The sequence below is a fragment of the Cryptomeria japonica genome, chromosome 7 (assembly GCF_030272615.1).
Source record: "Cryptomeria japonica chromosome 7, Sugi_1.0, whole genome shotgun sequence".
In the NCBI taxonomy this organism is placed as follows: Eukaryota; Viridiplantae; Streptophyta; class Pinopsida; order Cupressales; family Cupressaceae; genus Cryptomeria; species Cryptomeria japonica.
The window spans coordinates 69,393,378-69,407,882 of NC_081411.1; the positions used below are offsets into that span (position 1 = coordinate 69,393,378).

A 14,505-nucleotide genomic window follows, 5' to 3' on the forward strand; every position below is an offset into this window, starting at 1 on the left:
AGATCCCATTGGCCTCCCTAACAAAGCAGCAAGCATCCGTAGCACATCCTCTCGACAGAATTCCACAGGAAAATGTGGTGGCCGAACCCACACTCGAACCCTATTTGGGAGCTCCTTAGAAGGATTAAACCTTGCATGCTAAGGTTTGATGAACAAACCCACTTGGTTGTAAAAATACAGGCCGCCCTCAAATACCCTATGGCGATCTTTCATGCAGTTGAAAGTAACCAGGAAATAGGTATTTGCCAACAGCTTAATCTCCATTTCCCCTTCCAGTACCCAAGTCCTCTGCGCCCAGTTTTCCAAAAACTGCAAGGACACCCTCATTCCCAAAAACTTGCAATAAAGGGAGTGTTTTGAAAAATAATCAATGTCTTCAGCTATCATCTTAGGAGGAATGACCAACTTCAGCCTCTCACTCCATCTCTACAAACATCCATTAATCTTCATAATGCGAGAACTCCTAGCACTCCCATTCCCAGAATTAGATGAAAAGAGATTATTGTTAAAAGTCTTCATACTCTAAAGTGGGGGTTTTGAGCCCACCGCAACCCGAAAATTCATAGCTGATGCATCCAACGAAGCCTCACCACCAAGAGTCAACATCAAAACAACAAAAATAAAATATGAGGACCAAGCACCCCCACCCCAAAGGGGCCACCCAAGGAAGCATGGCTCCCAAGGCACCCCCCCTCCCACACCACCGAAAGGAGGGCCTGGCGACACCCCCTGACCCACGGGAAGAGAATCGCAGCAACCCAAAATCCCACCCCTGCACAGCCTTAGCCCTGTCCTCGTGTAGCTAAAGCCCCACCCCCCAAAACCCCCGCAACACCCACCTCACCCAGCACTACCCCCGCAGCCGCTGAGCTCCCCCAACCCCTTGCAAATCCCTTCCCCGCTGTACCTACAAACACCCCGCACTCGAGCTAGGGCCATGAAACCCTAGCTCGACTACTCAGACACCCCCGCACACATGCCATTCATCTAAAACAAAAACTCCAATGATCAATATTATTATTATTATTATTATTATTTTATTTGTTTTTTTTACTTTTTATTTTTTATTATTAATTTAATTTTTTATTTTTTTTTAACATACAATAACCTAAAAACCAGTAAATTCTATTTTCAACCAAAATTTATTTCCAATCAAATTTATTAATAGGGAAATTAATTAATACATAATTTCTCCAAAATAATATAATAAAACAATTTCCCTTAACTTTTAATAAAACAACAAATTTAATTAATGATTAAATTTATTTCTAAAATAACTAAATAATTCCATAGAGATACACAAATATTAAAAAGGACTACCATAGCTAACTATCGAAACAAAAATCAAACAAGAGGGAATGATTTCTCTGGTAAATCTCATTCCTTCCAAATCTTGCAATTTCCATGCACAATAAAAATCTTGGCAAAATTTGCCATAATAACTTTTCCAAATCTTCTAAAAATTTTAATCTAAAAACACCTAGAAAATAACTTCTTTCCATAAACCAAAAATTAACTTCAGGAATGGACTTTAGCCAAGAACAAGAAATAATCAGACAAAATTTTAGATTTGACAAACATCTTAACACACACATCATTCAAAAAGAAGAAATGAATAAAATATTTTCTTTAAAACAAACAATCAAATGAAGCCACCCAACCTGGTATAGCTTTCCTAGAAGAAATTTGTAGAAGAGAACCAATCCTTTAACAAGTTTCAAAATAAATTTCTATTCACCTAAATCCCTGACTTGTTTCCCGTGTCTCTCTAAAATAAAGACCTATTACCCTTTTTAAACTAATGTTATAGGTTGAATATATTTTTCCCAAATACCTAAATTTAGTAATAAAAGCAATTTTATTTTCTTTTCTAATTTTCTAACAAAGGATAAGTTAATATGCAATAATTAAAAATCATTTTTCTTTCTTTTCTTTTCTCATGCAAATTAATTAATTTTCTAAATAAAGAAATTAAAGAAATACTTCAATTCTAATTAATTTTTTTATTCATTTATTTATTTATTCTTTTATTCTTTTATTTATTTATTCATTCTTTTATTCTTTTATTTTTTTTAAATTCTAGGAAACAATAAATGAAATTAATCTAATTTATTTTTCACTAAAATTTAAATAAAATATATTTCCAATATCATGTAGCTTGCAACTTAATATAATAATTATATTTTAATTAATTAAATTTATAATCTCGATGCATTAAATCCATAATTCAAAAATACCAACTATGAGATAGCTCCATAAATTTAATTAATTAATTAAATACACTAAAACACACAAACTGAACAAACCTCAAGTAAATACTCATAAAAAGATCAAACGACAAAATATGAAGGCCGAGCAAACTGATAGGAAGACCAACTAATGACACTCACACGAGTGTAATTGAGTAAAAATAGGGTCAACTACTACCTCCTCCACTTCCATCGGACAATATAAGGCACACTCAAACCTATGCAACCAAGTGGAGACGATAACCCGTAGCTACCTGGTACTTGTACCTGCAATATCCTGCATCACCGAACCACACATGCATCTATACAATATTAAAAACACGACATACACAACAATGAAGGAGAATCACGACGTTCCCTGTCTCACTGAAATGAGTGAAGGAAAATCGTTCCCTTGCATCCAATACACTTGCAGACACACAACATATAATTTCACATTGCATAGATAAAGTAAAGTGTCAGTACATAGCAATAATCCATAAAATGCCATAAATCACAAGTATTGAAATACTGAAAATAAATTATGCATCTCATATCTAGATAAAGCATGAAATAGTGTCATATAAGTCTGATTAACACATCATGGTAATGTATCCACTGAAAGTAAACAATAATAAAATATGAGTCTTATAAGTTCAAACGAGGAAGAGTACTACAGGTTCTTCAAGTATATTTTATTGATTTTGGGGAGAGTTTATTATTTTTATTTTCTTTAATAAGACTGATAGAGATTCCTAATTTTGATATTCTCTTGGCTTCACTGAACTTTACCCCATTCTGGATCTAACTGCCCTAACTGCCCTCTCTTATTCTGAAATATCGAGATATGAAAGTAGTATAAATTTTAGCTAAGAAAATGGGCATTTTTTGAAGCATGATATCAAAACCTTTGAATATATAGAACTACCCATTTAGTTTTGCATTTTGTTGGACTTGAAGAAACCATTTTCAAAAAAAAAATTATTAAATTCAAATTTGGTTTATGATCTCAAAAAATAATTATAGATGACCCAGTAGTTGTTGATAATGACATTCATAAATTTGGACATTTCACTTCATATTGTTAGGCTATGAGACAAGAAGATATCAAGGTGTGTGAGGATTTGATTTCTACTTAAAATTCATGTTCACTAGCCCAGAACAAAGATTATATTCTTTTTCAAAAATAAGTTAATTATGGTGGATTGAACCTAAGAAGAAAACATATGATACATCTCTTTTGGCTTGTTCTTTACATGATCTAGTACTATCTCATTCATCTTTTATTGATATGGTCAAAATGTTGGAAAATCAATTTAAGGCCCATGAAACAGGGAAGACCTTGACCTTCTCCGAGATGCAAAACTGGTCTTTGAAACTATTTTTTAATAAATAATAGAGCATAAATAACTAGCCAAGGGATCTAGGATTTTGTAAAAAACAAAGAATGATTGAGATTTCAAATCTTAAAAACCGTCATTTTGGTAATATATCTCTCTTTCATCCCTCACTACCTCAAGTCACACATCCCCTCTACTATCAGTTGAATTGAGTACATTGGGCTCCATTTTCAAAGGTTCTACTTATCATAAATTAGGGACCACCTCTTTGATAAATTCTAAGCCTCAAACTATCTTCCTACAAAGTAATGTTCTTTAGAAGAGGTATATCTTGTTAGGATATTCTAGAGAGGCAATCAGTCTTTTTCTTTTAGATTTCAAAGATCCCTTTTTAGCAGGAGATTTTGAAAATATTGTGGAGGAAATCTTGTTTTAAGGCATGCAAATAGAAACTAGTAGAAATAGAAAATTCAGTGGCCAATGAAGATGGGATTGGAGAAAAGGTGTTTGAAGATGAGGTGAAATATGATAAATAGGAACATATTGTCCAAAGTTTAGATTACAGGTGCTCTATTTAAAATCTAGAAGAGGTTTAGATTAAAATTTATTTGGAAGATCCTGATTCAAAAATCTAATTCAATTTTGCTATTCATAAAATGCCTTTATCTTTAAACATGAAGGGACCTCCTAAAAATTTTAAAGGTACTGGAGCTATAACCTAAAAAAAGTAAAAAAATGAAGGAAGAAACCAAAGCAAAGATTCAAACAACATTGGATTATAAAATGAGACAGTGGAGAACTTGTTGTCCTCCACAAAGTCGTTAGAATTATTACATGGAATGTTAGGGTATTAAATGCACCTAACAATAGATGCCTTATCAAGTCTCAGCTAGAGTCTTTAGGGGTGAACTTGGTTATATTGCAGGAGACTAAATTTTTAGAAGGAGAGAATTCCCAACCATCCCGTATGTGGAAGAAATGGAAATTCATCACTTCTCCTTCTCTGGGTGCTTTGGGAGGACTAGCTATCTTGTGGTGAGGAAATAATATTTAGGTGCATAGAATTCAAGTTAAAGCTGATTTTGTATAGGTAAAGATCACTATGGATCACTACTCACAACCATGAATTTCATTCTGAAGAAGCATGTTCTAGATACTCTTTGAGAGAAGTGATACCGATCTTGTTATGAAATGAAAATTGTACTTATATTATTTCACTTCAACATTTCATGTTGTTATGCTCCTCATTATAAATCTTTGTTTCAGATGTATTCAATTCTAAATTGCCCTTTCATGATTGTTTCTTTTTAAAGATATCTCTATTGTACATTATTTCTTTAATTAATATATACATTTTTCCAAAACAAAATATATATCTATATTTAATTATAATGAACACCTAATAGGTTCACTCAATAACAAAGAAAATTCTCATAGTTTGAATAAATATTTTATGAATCACTATTCATAGACTGAAAATTAATAATAATAATAATAATAATATTTCAAAATAATACAGCTAAAATCCCATGAAACATCAAATAACTTGATATACTATTAAACCACCACCCAAATGTAAATGCTACTATTTTCAATGGGTTTCAATATGTATTATTATCAGTTGCAACTACAATATCTGCGATCTAGTGAGTGGAATAGCCTAAACACAGCAAGGGAACTCATCTTTTTCAGACGAGTATTACAAGTGAGATGCTCCGAATCTGTGTTATACTGGTAGGTACGACTAAATTGATTATGATTTCTTGATCGGGATTGTTCTCTAACAACAACAATGAAACCGATGTTTTTCTGATTAACATTATGAACCGCCGCTTTTCATGACTGTTTTCCTATGCCAAAGTGCTTGCAGTCGGTTGAGTGAGGAAAGAAAGTCTGGCAAACAATAAACTTTTCAACTGTGAGCGCCAAACTCTTTCACTCTATATGGTCAAGAAGAAAGAACATTTTTCCTACCCAAATTTTTCAACGGTCATTTTTCCTACCCAAATTTTTCAACTGTGACCGCCCAACTCGTTCACTGCTTTCAATTTTTAGGCGTTCGTAACACACATTCTTGGATGCAGGTATTAAAGTCAATTGAGGAAAGATGTTTTTGTGTAAGCTAGCTATCGCAGGTCGCTGCTTCCATTTGAATTTTCACCTGAAAGTCACATCTAGCTTTATTATGATGTTGAGTTGCCCCATATTGTAGGTTTACGTTGATATGGCATTTTAATAGCCCTTGTGGAAAACGCTTTGCAACCACCCCACGTTTTGTAAGGCTGAAATCTCTAGTTAGAAATAGGTGAAAAGTATTGGAGAGAGAAAATTCTAGAAGAGAAGTTAAATATATTTCTTTCGTCTTTTCTTAAAAGATTCTTATCATATCAATTAAATAGATTATAAGATAGAAAATAATATTTTAAAAATAAATTGTAAACTTTTTAAAATGTTTTTATTTTTTAATTTCTTAGCTGTACAATTTAAGAAATGTATGTATTTATTTGTTTTTGTTTGGAAAAGTAAAAATGAGTCATATTATGTGTAATGATGAAAGATGTGTGTTCAGTAATTTTATCTTTTGTTTCGGGTTTATTTTGAGTTAAGTTATATCTTTTAGGCAATTGCAACCATAGAGGTGATGTGAATATTTGTTAAGTGTTGATACATAATCAAATTTATACTAACTTTTTTGGTGTAAACAAGGCTATTGTCAATCTAAGTTCTCCTTTATAGGGTGAACAAGACATATTATCTAACTAACCATTAGTTAGATCCTATTCATTCATTTTCACATGTTATGTTTACTCCTAAAGTTAAGAATATTTCTAGAAGTCTGTAAAACACATATTATCTTATCCATAGTCATCACATGGTATAAGATTAAGATGCTTTTCAACATCTTAGTAAATAATATCTCCCAATCTTATGCACACCAGATTGAAAACTATGTACATTTTGATTGTATCTTTTTATCAATTGATCATAATTCATTTGACACCATAATCAAGCATGTATTTCTCTTGTAGAAAGAAAATTTGGATTTAATAGGTGGTCCTTAGAAATTGAGTCAATTAGTGACTCCACCATGGTATTAGAGGTTTATATCTATAATATAATTCTTGAAATCAAAGATCACAAGGTAGGAGGTTTTTTCAAGTGCACTCTAGAGTGAAATAGGTCTCATCATTGAGTCTTAAAGACCCTAAAAATATCCATTTTCATATATAGAAATCTATATTTTAGAATGCATGATATAAATTGAGTTTAAAGATCTAAATTTTTTAAAAAAGGTGCATAGAATCTCATATGTTCAATCGTAAAGAATCTAAATAGTATAGATACATACTAATCATACTAGTCTATATTGTATTCAAATTATTCGGTAACATATATAGTACTATTTATAGTCTTTGTACTCTACCTAAATTAGTCAGTGTCATTCAAGTACCATCGATATGATTTTAGGGATTTTCCATTAAAATTTGGGTAGGATGATTCAATGGAAAATATAGATGCCCAATAACAAGAAAGGTGTTATGGTTGGCTATGCGCAACCCATAGGCGATAATCCTAGAAAGTGGTGTTACCATTTTCACCTTCATGATTTCCACTTCCTTGGTAGTTCTACACTAAAGCACATATAGTGGACAAAAAAATTCGACTATCTAAAATCAATCTACACCACTTTGAATTTGCACCCATGCTAGTAGGACCACTATCCCTACACCACTTTGAATTTGCACCCATGCTAGTAACACCAATATCCCTCAACTAGAAAATTGCTATTACTCTCAATTTACAGGTCTAAAGAAGTTATTTTTTTGATATCTTTTTATTAGTATATTAAGTTTTTAGAATAAGGTATCATTAAAAAAAGTTTGATTTTATTAATTTAGAGTGAAGTTGGTGAGTAATATTGGTGATTTGATTTTACATTTTTTTATATTTTTTTTTGCATTTGGTATCATAACATTTTGTGATTCTTGTGTCATTGGAAATGTACTAAGGATCTCTATACACACATTCATGCATAGTTTCTAGATTCAACCTCATGTACATTCAATTTAGTGTGAAATATTTGCATTCTAGATCATTAATTAGACATCCATGCATTTGAAGAAGTTTTATTTTAATAAAATGGCTCCATTTGATCTACTTAATTTCTATTGAGATTTATGATATCTGTCTTGGAATGCATTTATTTTTTGAAAAATGATATCTTCTTGTTGTTTAAGGCATTTGGTCATTGATATAGATCTCTATATTCCTTAAGATATCAACATAGAAACATGTTGACATCTTAAGGGAACATATGAAGACTTGTTTTTTCTTGTATTTATTCATTCATGTGCCTTCAAAGTGGTGGTGGTGTGTTGCATAACACCCTAAGAGGCATAGTTATCAATTTATCTCTAGAAGCTTGCATGTCATATAATATTTTATTTATCATTTGGAATAGAAAGGCTAACTATTTTGATCCTTTAAGAATTTATAATCTTTGTATTACCTAGGATAATACAACTTGCTAGCCAATGACATCCATATGACTCATCCCGATCTTCTAGCATAATATAACTTGCTATATTAATCCTTTATCAAACATTTTTTATTCTCCCTAATCATTGGTCATCTAACATAACACAACTTATTTGCCTAATCATCATTGCTATCATGTATGATTTCTCAAGTATTGATTAGCTTGTATAGTGTGGCTTTCTAATTTGATTGTTTTGTTCAATACATGAATCACCCAATACAACACATCTTGTTTGCAATAGAATTAATACCATCATTGTGGATCATTAGCATAATACAAGTTGCTAGTTGATAGACCATGAATCGGTCTCACATTGGTGCACGCTCTTATCTCTTTCTATATGTCCCCTTGTGCTCTTACAATAAAATTCTAAGAATGATACTAGTACTTTAGGTAATATTTATATTGAGATCTCATCATCTAGTTGACTTGGAACCTTTTGTTTATTTTAATATTAATGTTTTTTTCTTTGCATATGTGTATATTTGAATTTGTTTTGTGGATTGATAGGATCCTAAGTTTGGGGGATTGCTTCTCTCAGCTTAGAGTCAAATTCTATTCCTAGTTTTTCTTTCTCTCAATTGTTCTCTATCAATTTATATCTACTTTATCATGAGTATGAGAATTTAATGTTTATAGTCTTGCTAAAGTGGCTACTAAATGTAGTGTAGTAAATTACATCCTTTTACAATTTCACACTCTTATTGTGCCTCTACTTTAGTGTGCCTACTATGATGGATCATTTAAACCCTATTTAGTCCTTATACTAGCCTACTATTGTTATATGCTAATGTTGATACTAGATCATGATATACTGCCACCACCTTCTCTACTCATTAATTGAGAGGGTTAGGGTGCCCAATGTCATAGTTTGAGTTCACTATGGTTCTTCCTGCTTGATTCATTCCAAAAGGGGCCTAAATTGACGTCTGTGAGTGTCGACCTTTGTCATTTGTGATTTGATCCTAATATTTTAATTTGATCATTATGTGTTCTCCTAAACTCACAAATACCTTGATAATCATATATAGAGTTATCTTTTATCATATGCAATGTCTATTAATATCACAAGTCCAGAGTTCTAATTCAATTAATTCAAGAGTAGATCTGGGTATAAGGTGCAACAAGCTACAACAACCTATCTTCAAGTATGGTTTCATGATGGATTATGTTATGTTTTATCATGTTATTGCACACTCGGGGGACTTCCCTAAAGACAAATACATCACCATCACTATTAATCATAAGGTATAATCTTCCCAATTAAAAATTTCAATTATGTGTTAGGCTCTTTCATCCATGACGATGAGCCCTCTTTTTCACCAATTATAGTTGTGTAAGCTCAATATTTATTTAATTCGCTCAATACTTTTAATTCTTAAATCTATAAGTGCAAATATATTTTATTTTCTTAAAGATAAGCTCTCATGACTCTTTCTTTACTATGACTAAAAATAACTTTCATTGACATCATATTTCATATCATAAATGATACAATGAGAATTTATTATAAATTATAAAAAATAAAATAAAAATTTAAAATTTTTTATGATTTTGATTACAAATATATACTAATACTATAGATTTTAGAATCAATATAAAAATAATAATAAATAATTATATTTATAAATAATATGAAAAATATCAAAATTATATTATATAAAAAATAACTTACAAAACTATTTATTTCAATCATATAAATAACTATTAGTGTCTCCAAAAGAAAGAATATAGAAAATACACAAGTGCATATTAGTAAACTAATTAATATAAAATGCAATATCTCTAATACCACATGTAAATATTCTTTGAGTGATATTTGTCTTTTAATCAACTATAAAATGATGTTATTAGTAGTGATATCTAGTTTCATAGGGTACATAGGTAGTAATAATTAAGGCATAGAACACAAAAATCAAGAGAGTACTAATACTATTTATTTTGACAAGTTTTCTTTGCAAGTACAATGTAATTTTAAAGGACGTGCTAAAAAAATTCAGGCTAGCTTTTTGATTGATGTTTAAATCTATTTTCAAGATGATTAAGCTGAAATTTTCATCATCTCAATCATCAATGTAGCCTTTTAAATCATCACCCTTAGTTTATGTGGTGCAATATTTTAAAATTTCTAAGGGTTATGTATCTTGGTGATGTGGTGATGTGTTACTCTTAATTGATGTTTAAATCTTTTAATATGATTAAGCTGAAATTTTCATAACTATCAACTATCAATGTAGTCTTGTAAATATTTGTTGTCCAGTTTATGTGGTGCAATGTTGTAAAACTTAGTGAGTTATAGATGGAGGTAACATGAGTTCGCTTCTATGTTTATTGTTCATGTTGGATCATAATTATAATAATCTTATAAAATAATCAATTTAATTATAGGTGAAGATGTTGATTTGGAAGTTCAATAATATCTATAAGTTTTGGCGTGATTATAGATCTACATGTCATATTAAAGACTCAACCCAAATTCAATTCCTCTTATAGGAAAGTGTTGGAGTACCACTGCACTTCTAAAAATTGACTTTATGGACTAACCATCACTGTAAATATAGATGAAAAAGCTGATTTGAATGTTTATTGACACATAAGAAATGTTAGATTAATCGTCACCTCTATAAATTGTTCTCCTTAAATAACTGTCACTTGAAATATAAATGAAGATGCCGACTTAAAGTTCACTTTTGAAATAACCATCCCAAATATTAAAAAAAACCTTTTCACTGACCATCAATCTAAATATAAATGAAAATGCTACTTTAAAAGTTCAAATTTTGATGTAAATGAAAATCTGCAATCCACTTACTTAATTACTCCAAATATAAAAGTTAACCTTTCCAACTGAGCATCACTACTAACCATAATCTTTCCGGCCGACCATCATTCTAAGTATAAATGAAAACGCTACTTTAAAATTTCCCTTAAACCTGCCAAGAATTTTGATGTAACTGAAAATCTACAATCCACCTACCATATTCAATTCTCTTTGAAAATTTCGAACTGTTCCATCTGAATTTAGATTTTTTGGAATCACCTAATAAATAATTCCAACTACTCTTTTTTTCATATTGCTATATATAGTTGATGTCTTCTCTAAATTATCAGACAACTATCTGTTCTAGCTTTACGCCATCTCAACTTCATAAAAGAAAGAACTATGTCTACATCTGTATTACAAGAAAGGTAAATACTTCGGTGTTCATATTTTTCTTCTTATTTCAATTAATCTTGTTTGCAGATAATCATGAAGTCCAGTTTGAATGTGCAGATTGCAGGGAAAGGTTGCAATTATTACAGGCGGAGCACAAGGTATTGGAGAAGCCACTGTTCGCCTCTTCAGCAAACATGGAGCCAAAGTCATAATTGCAGACATCGCAGATGATGCTGGTCATAAGCTTGCAGAATCTCTCTCACAATCCGCAACCTATATTCACTGTGATGTGAGCAAAGAGCAAGACGTGAGAGCAGCAGTGGATTTGGCCATGGAAAAGCATGGAAAACTGGATGTTATGTTCAATAACGCTGGTACTGGAGATGGGCATCGAAATAGTGTTGCAGAGTATGAGATGGAGCAATTTGAACGCACCATGAATGTAAACGTAAAAGGAGTAATGCACGGCATTAAGCATGCAGCCAGCGTTATGATACCCAACAGAAAAGGGTGTATTATTTCAACAGGCAGTGTTTCGGGGATTATGGGTGGCGTTACAGCTTATGCTTACACGGCCTCAAAACATGCAATTATAGGCCTCACTAAAAATGGTGCAGCTGAGCTTGGTAAACATGGCATCAGAGTCAACTGCGTTTCTCCTTCTCTTGTTGCAACCGGGCTTATAATGGACTATGCAGGAAAGGGGAAGGATGAAGTGGAGGCGTGGGGTTGCAGCGTAGGTAACTTGAAGGGGACGATTCTTAAAGCAGAGGATATTGCAGAGGCTGCTCTTTATTTGGCCAGTGATGAATCTAAATATGTGAGCGGCCATAATCTTGTTGTGGATGGAGGTCAGACAGTTGTAAACCACGACTGGGGACTTTACAGGCCATAAGGGCTTTTAGTATTCAGTTCTCACTACATGCATGATATGGCAGCTATGGCCAGAACATTTGATTGTAGTTCAGTGATGTGACTGAACATTACAGCAATTTCATTCTTCGTAGGATAGATAGTTTATATAGAATTTGTTATATGCATCACATAATTTAGCTCACATCCTTATTTAATAAATCCTGAAATAGCAGCTGCTATAGAATCTATGATATCGTAGTGTAGTGATCTCAAAAGGTACTAATATAATAAAATTATGAATTCTCTTTCACTGATTATGATTTAAATTATTTTATTTGCAGTAGAAATTTCAAAATCTGTGTTACTTAAAAAAAAAAAACCTCTTAGTTTAAGTTTTGATGATCAGGATAAAATTGCAAACATACAGTTTTCAATGTATGGTAGCCGCTACGAACCATGGTAGTAAGCTTTGTAAAGTTTAGAAGTTTTATGAATGGCTATGTTCTTTGACTATATAATATATCTAAGTTAATTTTAGCTTTTAAAATTTTTAAAACTAAGATATGATTTGTTACAAAGAAAACATTCTTTTATAATTTTTTGAAATAAAAAAATGTATTTAGTTTCTTTCATATGGATCTATTTTATTATTAAGATAACAAACATCCTTTTATGGATGAGTGTTATAACACTAAGTATACTTAAAAAATATTGTTCATGATATTAGGAATTCATGACAGCCTTTAAACATTGAGTATTTAAGCAAACTGAAAAAACAAAATACAAAAGTCTCACAATAAGAGAGATGAAACTAAATATAAACATAAACTAATCATATCTTTTCACTTTTGCATGCTCTCTATTTTCATCCTGATGATGGATCATGGAGTGTGATCCGAAATGTTTATGCAAAAAAAATAAAAAAAAATTCACACACTATCTAATCCGGAAACAATTTATTAATTTCTCATGGATTGTGTAAAATTGATGTCTGTTATAAACATAAACATTTAGACAATGATTTTGATTAGAGCATAGAGCCAAGAGAAGGCCTCAATTATGGATGGCACAAAAGAGATCAACAAAAGACACTCAAGACAATTTGAATCTATTATTTAAACAAGTCCTCAATAAAGGACGAAGGCTAGAAATAATTATTTTAAAAATTATTGAAGTAAATACAAATGAAGCATACAACTCTGCAAGCTTCCACTTACCTAACAAGGGGGATCTAAGAACATTTCTACCTTAGTATTTCTGCTAGAATAAATTTGCATATTACAATTATACTACGGAAGAAATTCATCCTTAATGACCTCATTGAAGTTTACATAATCATGAATAGATAGAAAAAAATACGAGGAAATCCTATCACTATGAAAGTGGAACTGACAAGGGGTCTCAAATAAGATTTCATATTCCCAAACACTCAATCAGATTTAATATTCCCAAACACCCAATCAGATTTCATAGTCCCAAATACCTAATCTAGAGCTTGAAAGCTCAACTTCACTTTGTGTACAAACTTCAAATCAATATCAATACAAACACAAAAATCTAGCAAACTGAAACCTAGATCTAGATTTTACGATCTCATCAATATAAATAAACTAACCAACAATATCAAAAATGACATGGATGATACATTCATAACAATAATCAAAGGGAAGCTATGTGAGCCAAACCCATATAGTTACACAATTATGGAAACATCAAAACCAGTTAATAATCTTTGAAGGTCAACATGGGTGTTGAAAAAAAAGAGGCATTGCCCTCAAGAACACTAGAGTGGGATTCATGGGAATTAAAGGAGCATAAGAAAAAACCACTCATCAAAGCATTCACACTTACCAAGTTGGAACCATTCCAGATATCAAATCCCAAGTTTCCAGATAAAAATATTGTTTGGTATGTAACTATGAAATCTTCAAATTATTAAAGACTACAACCTAGAAAAAGTTTTGGTAAACCAAGAATCAAGAAGTGAAAAGGTAGGAAACAATAGATCTTTATAACTACATATCCATAAAGAAATACCCTCAATGATATAGGGAGGACAATGAACTTCTTGAGCTAGAAATAAAAGTGAGTCATCCACTTTAGATTGAGACCCTAAGTTTTACACAAAATTAGGACTAGGGAATGCACATAGACTTCTTCACACTTTCAAACAATAAGGGAGGAAATAAACATAACAAAACACAAATAGCTCAAATTCACCTTTGAAATAACCTTGCTTAGGTCACTTGAAACCCATCTTCTATTTTGCCACCTTGCTAGTCCCCAACAATTGCCTCCACATCCTCAACTAAAGAAAACCCCTAAAATGGTAAGAGAAAAATCTACATCAAGGCAAAGACATACCTTATCTAGGCTAAAATGAGT

The 14,505-nt window shown here is 31.6% G+C and overlaps 1 protein-coding gene across 1 annotated transcript; it reads left to right on the top strand.

Annotated features, from left to right (window-relative positions):
* Nucleotides 1-11,237: 11,237 nt before the first annotated feature.
* Nucleotides 11,238-12,430, top strand: LOC131064483 (borneol dehydrogenase, mitochondrial-like). The gene is made up of 2 exons (XM_057998643.2): nt 11,238-11,297; nt 11,383-12,430. Exons 1-2 carry the CDS (start codon nt 11,272-11,274, stop codon nt 12,158-12,160), a joined length of 804 nt encoding a protein of 267 aa, XP_057854626.2. The 5' UTR covers nt 11,238-11,271; the 3' UTR covers nt 12,161-12,430.
* The last annotated feature ends 2,075 nt before the right edge of the window (nt 12,431-14,505 follow it).

Coding starts and splice junctions, on each gene's coding strand:
- LOC131064483 (XM_057998643.2), top strand. CDS start 11,272: ATGTCTACATCTGTATTACAAGAAAG. Junction 11,298..11,382: donor ACATCTGTATTACAAGAAAG/GTAAATACTTCG, acceptor TTGAATGTGCAG/ATTGCAGGGAAAGGTTGCAA.